This window comes from Mauremys reevesii, linkage group 13 (assembly GCF_016161935.1).
Source record: "Mauremys reevesii isolate NIE-2019 linkage group 13, ASM1616193v1, whole genome shotgun sequence".
In the NCBI taxonomy this organism is placed as follows: Eukaryota; Metazoa; Chordata; order Testudines; family Geoemydidae; genus Mauremys; species Mauremys reevesii.
In genome coordinates, this window is record NC_052635.1 from 7,741,464 (window position 1) to 7,751,943 (window position 10,480).

At 39.9% G+C, this 10,480-nt stretch overlaps 1 protein-coding gene across 1 annotated transcript; it reads left to right on the forward strand.

The window, feature by feature from the left end:
* The first annotated feature begins 2,483 nt into the window (after window positions 1–2,483).
* Window positions 2,484–3,443, forward strand: LOC120379890 (olfactory receptor 11A1-like). The gene has a single exon (XM_039497405.1). The coding sequence runs from the start codon at window positions 2,484–2,486 to the stop codon at window positions 3,441–3,443; it is 960 nt and encodes a 319-aa protein (XP_039353339.1).
* Window positions 3,444–10,480: the final 7,037 nt, after the last annotated feature.

Here is a 10,480-nt window from a genome sequence, read left to right on the forward strand (position 1 = left end):
AGTTAATATTGAATCTCCTCTCACTGCCTTCTTGTTAATTTAATTGAAATGTTTGGAAGATGCGAGCCTTGAAAACTAATATTCAAGATGAAGAGGTTTTGACATCCATTACTGGGATGGAGTCCAGTATACATGGGAAGATCTAGAAGTTTTGACTTGAGATTGGTTTGTTATAGACACTGAAAAAGTCCTGTTTCTTACATTTTAATGGTGAGATAGTTTCTTTTTGTGATTTGGGGTCATCTCTTTTTGCAAGAAGTTCACATATTGAACATTAGATCATGTCAATAATATTTTAATTTCTACCAGAAATGTCAAAGGAAGTGAATATTGTTTTTTACACCTTTCCCTGAATTTTTCTTGTATTTTTTTTCAAAACAGAATGAATACCCAGTAAAGAAATATTTGTGGTTCTCAATAAACCCAAAACATAATTTTACATTTTTAGAAAGCTGGAAAAAATTGGTGTTTGTTTTAATTTTTCAAAGGAAATTTTAACAATTTCAATGATAATCAACATTCTCCATTTAGTCAGGAAGCCATTTTTCATCACAGAACAGAACAATAATAGGAGATATACCTATCTCCTAGAAGTGGAAGGGACCTGGAAAGGTCATTGAGTCCAGCCCCCTGCCTTCACTAGCAGGACCAAGTACTGATTTTTGTCTGAGACCCCTAAGTGGCCCCTTCAAGGATTGAATTCCCAACCCTGGATTTAGCAGGCCAATGCTCAAACCACTGGGCTATCCCTCTCCCCCAAAACCACAAAAAGTTCAACAAAACTTTTTAGTTTCCCAATTCATTGTTACATTTAATACACCTGTTAGAATCTGTGATGATATTCAGAGCAACCTGGCAACCAGGAATTTACACAGGGTTTTGTACAAGTTATTTCAGAAGATTTGGAATGTCTGCGGGCTAGAGGATTTAATGGGAGAACTCACCTTTGTGTCTTTCTGAGTTGGGAGTACTATGAAACAAGTCACATTAAGGCACATACGTGCTTTTGAAAATCCCACTAGATGCCTAAATAGCTTTCAAAATCAGGCCATTAGACTCTTGAAAAATTTACCCTTTCTGCCTAAATCCCATATACTTCTTTGAAAATCCCAGACTAAGTGAGCAAGTGGGATTTATCTCCTTGGTCCATAGGACTCTCACAGAAGAATCTCACGCTCAATGAAAAATAAGGCAGTAAGAAAGCATTTTTCTCAGCTGAAGTGTATATCATCTTGATGCCAGCTGGTGAGCTTCAGTTATAATGAAACTGTTTCCAGATTCAGAAGTATTCAACTAGAAGTATGAGATTCAAACATCAGAATCTTGACCTTTAAGAAGGATGATAGACATGTTTTTATACTTTTGTTAGCTTCACAGGTATACTATTATATATTTTTCCTTGTAGGCTGAATGAGGAACTGGAAGGTCAGGAAATCTTATAAAAGTAGACTAAGTAGAAGTGAGGGAGGTATCTTCCACTATAGAGAATGACTTAAATCTTGACTGTCTCATTTTTCAATTCACGGGGCCAGATATCCAATGCAAGTGCAGTCCAGGGGTCACATTCCCACCTGGTGTAAACCAGTGTAGCTCTGGAAAGTTATGGCAGCTATGCTGATATAAAACAGTTTGAAGATATGGGGCCAGATTTTCAAAGGAGTTTATGGGCTCCTTAAGATGCATACAGGTGCATAGTGCAATTTTCAAAAGGTCTCTAGTAGGCTGGGCACAAGAAAGCTCATCTAGCATAGAAAACTCCACTAAAGGGCTAGAATCACAAAGGCTTGTTGATATTGTCACTGTGCCCAAATTTTAGGTGCCCAGAAAACCACTGGGATCGTCTGGTCTGGTGTGGGGCAGAAATGTAGGCACCTGGGGGACTTTTACAACCAAAATTTAGGCACTAAACAACTTTAGGCATCTTTGGGTTTTGGGAGCTTCTGAATGGCGATTTTGTGAATTCTAATGGGAACTGATTCTGGGATTTAGGTGCGTAAAGTGGCAGTTAGGCAGCTGAATCTTGGTGTGACTCCAGTCCTAGGCAGCTACCTAAATAACTTTGAAAATCAGGCCCAGGTTGCTTAAGAAAGAAAGTTGTCTGTCAGTTTTCAGTAACTCAGAAGGGATCTGGATTCTTTCCAAACAAGGGAATAGTTGGGAAAACATGGTGTCTGCATGATACCAATGAGATCAGAATTAGAGTTGGAAGAAATGGAGATTGCCCCAGTTGTATCAACCAGGTTTGTGGCTAATGAAATGTCAAGTCACTTTTAAGCTACCATCAGATGCCGCAAGCATCAGGGATAACAAAAACATGCATGTCCATTGTCTCAAGTATCAGCTGAAACATACCACCAGTAATCAGCAGGAAAAGGGGAGTTTACATTATCTTTATAAATTATAATGATTGACTCTGTATTAATTTTCTAATTTCATCAAGTACAATTGTAGAGGTTTTGTTTAATTTTCTGTAGGGACTGTTCATGGAAAACAGAGACAGAGGAAATCAATCAGTGACGGAATTCATCCTTCTGGGATTCGGGAATCTCTCTGAACTGCAGACCCTTCTCTTCCTGGTGTTTCTAGTGATCTACATTGTGACCATGGCCGGGAACATCCTCATCGCAGCACTAGTTGTGGCTGATCAGCACCTTCATACCCCCATGTACTTTTTCCTTGGGAACTTGTCTTGTTTAGAGACCTGCTACAGCTCCACTGTCCTGCCTAAAATGCTGACCAGTCTCCTGTCTGGGGACAGAACCATTTCTGTTAGCAGCTGCATCATACAATTTTATTTCTTTAGTGCTCTGGTGGGTACAGAATGTTTCCTCTTATCCATGATGTCATATGATCGGTATTTAGCGATATGCAAACCACTGCATTATGCAGCCCTCATGAATGATAGGTTCTGCCTCCAGCTAACAGTTGGATCTTGGATGAGTGGGTTTCTGGCTATGATCATAGTAATAATATTGATGTCACAGTTAACTTTTTGTGGTCCCACAGAAATAAATAGTTTCTTTTGTGATTTCATCCCAGTAATAAAACTCTCCTGCAGTGATCTCCATGTGCTGAAGGTGGTTGCTTTCATATGCTCTTCAGTATTCTCAGTGATTCCGTTCATTTTAACTCTGACATCCTACATTTGCATCATCATCACTATCCTCAGAATCCCTTCCACCACTGGGAAGCAAAAGGCATTTTCCACCTGCTCTTCACACCTCATCGTTGTTACCATTTACTATGGGACACTAATCATTGCCTATATGTTACCAAAAACTGATACATTGAGAAACCTGAATAAAGTATTCTCTGTCTTCTACACTGTCGTTACACCTCTGCTCAACCCCCTCATCTACAGCCTGCGAAACAAAGAGGTCCAGGAGGCCCTGAGAAAAGCTCTAAGTGAATGTGTGGCTTTTGCAAGAATCATGGAAATGTAGGTTTGGAAGGAACCTTGAGAGGTCATCTCGTCCAACCACCTGCACTGAGGCAGGAACAAGTAAACCTAGACCATCCCTGAGACATGTTGACCAGTCTGTTGTTAAAAATCTCCAGTGACTGGGATTCCACAACCTCTGCTGAAGCTTGTTCCAGACCTTAACTATCATAGATAGAATTTTTTTCTTCTATCTAACCTAAATCCCTTGCTGCAGGTTAAGCCGGTTCCTTTTTGTCCTACCTTCTGTGCACATGGAGAACAATTGATCACTCTCCTTTTTAGACCAGACCTTAACATATTTGCAGACAGTTATCAGATTCTCCCTTCAGTCTTTTTTCTCAATACTAAATATGCCTAGTGTTTTTTTAACCTTTCCTCACAGATCAGGATTTTTAAACCTTTCATCATTTTTGTTGCTTTCCTTTGGACCCTGCATTTTGTTCACAGCCTTCCTAAAATTCATATAGTCCAACTTAATGTTTTTAAGGTAAAATAAAATTTGAAATGATTGTTATATGGGATTGTCACTTGTTATCTGAATATTACTTATTCAGGTGAGCGGTCCATATACTTGGCATATGAATATAGGTTGTAACTGGAATTTCTGAAAGGTAGGTCAATGGATTGTTTCAAAGGAAGTTCAATGGGATTTTTTATCTCTAGACACCCTTAAAAGTCCCAAATTCCACACACACAAACCTGTAGAGGTGATGGATTAGGGGGCAGAGTGCAGAGGGGGAAGCCAACGGGGCATGTTAAATTAACTGAACATATGGCTTTGAATTTTATCCCACAAGTGTAATATCTACTGTTAGGATATAGATATTCATGCCTATCTTTAAAGGCCTATATTTTATGAATTTAGGTAAATGTTTATCACTTAGCTAGTTATAGAGGTATAAAAGAAAGAATCAAAATCATTGTCTGCCTGTGTAAGGGCCTTCTCTCACTGTGACAGTCTGAGGCCCTGATCTTAAGCTAATGCCTTTGGCTAAGCAGCAGGGGCAGCCATAAGCTGGAAAGCAAATGGTTACATCCTCACATCCCAAACCAGCCACACTGAAATAAGGGACTCTGGGGCTGTTAGAAAGGTGATCTGATCTATCACCTCCAGAGAAAGGGAACAGCCTAAAAAACTTAAAGAAAACTTAGTTTGATAGCATCCTGTCTGGCAAGAACTCACTTATCAATAGCTGGGGTGTAAAATCCTCATTTCTTTGTTGTTCTGTCACTGTAGTCTCCACTTCCCTATTGTTTGTCTGTATAATCTCTGTCTGCTTCTGAGATTGTTTCTGTCTGCTGTATAATTAATTTTGTTGAGTGTAAACCAATTAAGGTGGTGGAATATAATTGGTTAAATAATTATGTTAAAATGTGTTAGAATTGGTTAGTTAAACTTCAGTAAAATGATTGGTTAAGAACTCAAGTTTTACTATATTGTCTGCAGTCAATGAGGAAGTAATGGGGGGATTGGAATCATGTTTTGCTACGGAGGGGAATGGGAACAGTGAGTGGGAACAGGGACACAGGCAAGGCTCGGTGGTTTCAGAGCTGAGAAGCGGGACACTGAGGAAGAAAATTGAAATCATTGCTTGCGGAAAGTTCACCCCAATAAACATTAAATTGTTTGCACCTTTGAACTTTGGGTATTGTTGCTGTCTGTTTATGCAAGAAGAACCAGGGAAGTAAATGGGTAAAGAAATAAGCCCTCTAACATCTCCCCTTGAGTGTCACCAGACTGTAGTTCATTTTATCATTGTGTTATTTGGTGTTATGCTCATTTCATGTGCTATTTCATAAATTATAGTCAATGTATGTTAAATAGATTTAAATTGTAGGATTATAGCAGTAAAAAACTGAAAAGTATTTCGGAGTGATGAGTGTGTATTAGGTATATAAGTAAAGCATGGGTGGAACACAAGGCCCACAGGCTGAGGCCTGTAATATTTTAGCTGAGCCAGACTGGACCATAGGCTTAAGAATGGTTGATATGAATGGATGGCATAGGAATAGCCCTGTGCCAGTAAGGTCACAAGATTACTGTAAAAGATCTACAAATAGGTGATGTTACCGAAAAATAGATTGCAATAGACCACAACGTACTGCCCAAGATTATGAGACACCTGAATGTAAAATGAAATGTCCTGTCCTGACAGCAGGATACATGTTGTATGTAGATAAGAATAAGTGTAGTAGAAAGAGAGCCTGAGACATAAGGCCTTGTATCAGAAGCTCAGTGTGAGGCCTAAGGCCTGAACTAAAATAGTAGTCCTGCTTTGCTGATATAAAGCAAAGAAGCAAAGTTAGCAGAAGTTAGGCTCTGCTCGCTTGTAAGCTCAGAGCATCAGGCAAAAACAGGGCTGGTATTACAAAAACACACACATTCCTGAGCAGTGCACTCATGCTAGCTTCTCAACTCATCAGTCATCATATCTCTATGACAGACACTCTCCAGAACAGGTTTTTGCACAGTTCCCTTCCTATGGTGTGATAATCCCAGCAAGCCAGGCCATGTGAAAGGCCAGTGTCTCCTTTGCTGTCTCTTTGAAGGCTATGGACAACCGTAAAATGCTAGTGCCAAGTGTGTTTGGTGTCTACAGGATTCAGCATCAGTTGAGTGGGTATTTCTTGAATACCAGTGGGACCTGATTCTGGCATTTAGGCACCTAAGTCCCATTGTGAATCTAGCCCTTCCTGCTTTCATTTCAGGTAGAGATGAAGGTAGACTTACCTTTTGGACAGGTGAATTGCAAGCTGGAGTCTCTGATGTCAGCCCTTCCATCAGGTTTTCAGTTCCAGGACACAGTCTTCAGTCAAGTAATTGGATTATTTCAGTAAAAGCCTCCCCTCTGTGTCAGCCATCTTGTTTTCATTATGAAATTATATTGCCTTTGAGTTCCTCATGAAATGAATGGAATTATAATACCTTTGAAATGTTGTGAACATTCTTCTAATCTTTATACATCTGTTTTTCAATAAATAGATTCACTAGTTGCTTCCTAGAAAGCTAAAATAGGGTAGAGATGACAAACAGGTTACCCTCCAATTACATACGTGTGGTGTAGCAGTACAGAGACTGTAGTGAAGTTTGGGTCAAGGTTTTCAGTTGAACAAGATACATTTCCCTTGCTCCATTCTATGTCCATGTGATTATCTAGGACATTATACCTAGAGTGTATCATGTCCTTTGCTTTTTCTCTGGTGCATAATAAGTATAAGCAGTTTTTTTCCTTCTTTCTTTCCCACATCATCCCTCCACAGACTGTATCCAATGCGGGAAATGTCTAGTCAAACCACAGTGAGCGAGTTCATTCTGCTGGGATTCCCTGTATTTTGAGAGCTGCAGATTTTACATTTCATGGCCTTTCTAGTGGTTTACCTGGCAGCTGTGACGAGAAATATTTTTACCATCATGGGCCTAGTACTTGAACACCATCTTCACACCTCAATGTACTTCTTCAGGTTAACTGATCCTTCTTAGGCCCCTGTTTCCCTCTGTCACCATCCTCAAATCCATGGCTAACACTTTAATTAATACCAGATTGATCTCTTTCTCTGGATGAGTTGCCCAAGACTTTACAGTTGCCACTTTTGTTGCTACAGAATGGAATCTTCTTTCTTCTCATACAGCAATGGTGTATGTCTGTCAATTTGCCACTCTCTGCTTTAGAGGGTTATCATAAATAGGGGCAAATATGCCAAATGTCAGCTGGTTCCTGGAGACAGTGAGGGGTGATGAAGGGGCAGCTGTACTGTGTAATGGGAACTGGGAGTAAAAGAGGGATTGGGTGGAGAAAGGGTGGCTGTACTGTATAATGGACACTGGGGCAGCAGAGGGTGAGAGGTAGGCAAGTGACAGCTATTCTGTATAATGGGCACTAGGGACAGCAGTGTGTTGGGGTGGGGCAGCATACAATCATAGAATATCAGGGTTGGAAGTGACCTTAGGAGGTATCTAGTCCAATCCCCAGACAGATATTTACCCCAGTTCCCTAAATGGCCCCCTCATATATTCATAGACGCTAGGACTGGAAGGGACCTCGAGAGGTCATCGAGTCCAGTCCCCTGCACTCATGGCATGACCAAATACTGTCTAGACCATCCCTGATAGACATTTATCTAACCTACTCTTAAATATCTCCAGAGATGGAGATTCTACAACCTCCCTAGGCAATTTATTCCAGTGTTTAAATACCCTGAAAGTTAGGAACTTTTTCTTAATGTGCAACCTAAATCTCTCTCGCTGCAGTTTAAGCCCATTGCTTCTTGTTCTATCATTAGAGGCTAAGGTGAACAAGTTTTCTCCCTCCTCCTGATGACACCCTTTTAGATACCTGAAAACTGTTATCATGTTCCCTCTCGGTCTTCTCTTTTCCAAACTAAACAAACCTAATTCTTTCAGCCTTCCTTCATAGGTGATGTTCTCAAGACCTTTAATCATTCTTGTTGCTCTTCTCTGGACTCTCTCCAATTTCTCCACATCTTTCTTGAAATGTGGTGCCCAGAACTGGACACAATACTCCAGTTGAGGCCTAACCAGTGCAGAGTAGAGCGGAAGAATGACTTCTCGTGTCTTGCTCACAACACACCTGTTAATGCATCTCAGAATCATGTTTGCTTTTTTTGCAACAGCATCACACTGTTGACTCATATTTAGCTTGTGGTCCACTATAACCCCTAGATCCCTTTCTGCCGTACTCCTTCCTAGACAGTCTCTTCCCATTCTGTATGTGTGAAACTGATTGTTCCTTTCTAAGTGGAGCACTTTGCATTTGTCTTTATTAAACTTCATCCGGTTTACCTCAGACCATTTCTCCAATTTGTCCAGATTATTTTGAATTATGACCCTGTCCTCCAAAGCAGTTGCAATCCCTCCCAGTTTGGTATCATCTGCAAACTTAATAAGCGTACTTTCTATGCCAATATCTAAGTCATTGATGAAGATATTGAACAGAGTCGGTCCCAGAACAGACCCCTGCAGAACCCCACTTGTTATACCTTTCCAGCAGGATTGGAAAATATTAATAAGTACTTTCTGAGTATGGGTATCCAGCCAGTTATGCACCCACCTTATAGTAGCCCCATCTAAATTGTATTTGCCTAGTTTATGCATTAGAATATCATGCGAAACCATATCAAATGCCTTACTAAAGTCTAGGTATACCACATCCACCACTTCTCCCTGATCCACTCTGTTAGGCATTTCTTCAGACTTCTCGGTGAAGACCGAAACAAAGAAGTCATTAAGCATCTCTGCCATTTCCAAGTTTCCTGTTACTGTTTCTCCCTCCTCACTGAGCTCACAACCCAGGGTTTAGCAGGCCAATGCTCAAATTGCTAAGCTATCCCTCCCCCGCAGCAGTGGGTGGCAGATGGGGAAGGGGTGGCTATACTCTAGGGGCAGCAGAGGGTTTGAGATTCACTGCACATTAAGTGCCTCGGCCTTTTGAAAATCCCACTAGATTTCTATTTGCATCTGTAGATGCCCAAATATCTTTAAATATTTTTCCCATAACACTCATTGGAAGTCAATGTGACTTAGGCGCCTAACTCACTTATACACTTTTGTAAATCCCCTGAGATACCAATGTCCATCTGTTGGTGCCTAATACCTTTGTAAATCTGTCCTTTTTCTCTTTCTACTTGAATTCTCTGTGTTGAAATTGAGGATAATACTCTTCTCTACCTCTCACAGCAGCTCAAAGGATAAATACCTTTAATATTGTGGGGTGCTCAGAAACTTTGTTGATAGCGGACAGGTAAATTGCATAGACAGGACAATTTTGCGTATCTCATCAAATTTGTGAAGAGACTGAAGTCAAGAGTTTTACTGTCTGAATGATTTTCCTTTGAGGTTAGATGTTCTCCATCATTAAACTTGTTGTTTATAGACTCTTTGATGGGTTTCTCATAAATGGTCCCTTTCCACCTGTTTAAAATTCCCAGCAGAAGAAATGCCCAGGGAGATCTCACCCTCTCACAGAAAGGATAATTTATCCCAGATAAATATTGAATCGAGAAAGTCTTTTGCGCATTCTTAAAAAAACCACAAGGCAGAATATACCATCCAGATAAACAGATCTGAGAACACTGTGAGGAAGAAGCCAGCCTCTATATCCATGGTCCCATATATCCTAGGTGAGTGCTCTTAGAAAACTGTTTAGAAATTCGGAAGTATTCAACTAGAAGGGTGGGATTCAAACATAAGTAGCTTGACCTTTAAGAAGGATAACAGAGACATTTTTATACTTTTGTTAGCTTCAGAGCTATACTATTATATATATTTTACTTGTAGGCTGAATGAGGAATTGGAAAGTCAGGAAATCTTATAGAAGAAGACTAAGTAGATGTGAGAGAGGTATCTTAATCTTCCAGTTAAATCTTGACTGTCTCGTTTTTTGAATGCACTGGGCCAGATATTCAACGCCACTGAAGTCAATGGGTCAGATCCCCATCTGGTTTAAATCTGTGTAGTTCTTGAAAGTTATTGAAATTCTACTGATATAGAACAGGTTTTAGTGGTAGCCATGTTAGTCGGTATCATCAAAAAAAAAAAAGAGGAGTCCTTGTGGCAACTTAGAGACTAACAAATGTATTTAGGCCTAAGCTCTCAGGCATTCATCAGATCTGATGAAGTGGGTTCTAGCCCACAAAAGAGACCAGAGTTCAAGTTGGAAGAAATGGAGATCGCATTGGTTGTATTAACAAGGTTTGTGGCTAATGAAATGTCAAGTTACTTTTAAGCTGACATCAGATGTCTCAAGCATCAGAGATATGAAGAAATGCATGTTCACTGTCTGGAGTATTAGGTCAAAAATAACATTAGTAACCACCGGGAAAATTGGAGTTTAAATTATAATCTTTATAGGCTTAAATTATTGACTCTGTATTAAATTTCTAATTTCATCTAATAACATTGCAAAGGTTTTGTTTTACTATCTTTTAGGGACTGGTCATGGGAAACAGAGTGAGGGGAAATCAATCAGTGACAGAATTCACTTATTTATTATTGGGAGTTATTTTCTGTAGATAAAACCC

Coding starts and splice junctions, on each gene's coding strand:
- LOC120379890 (XM_039497405.1), top strand. CDS start 2,484: ATGGAAAACAGAGACAGAGGAAATCAATCAGTGACGGAATTCATCCTT.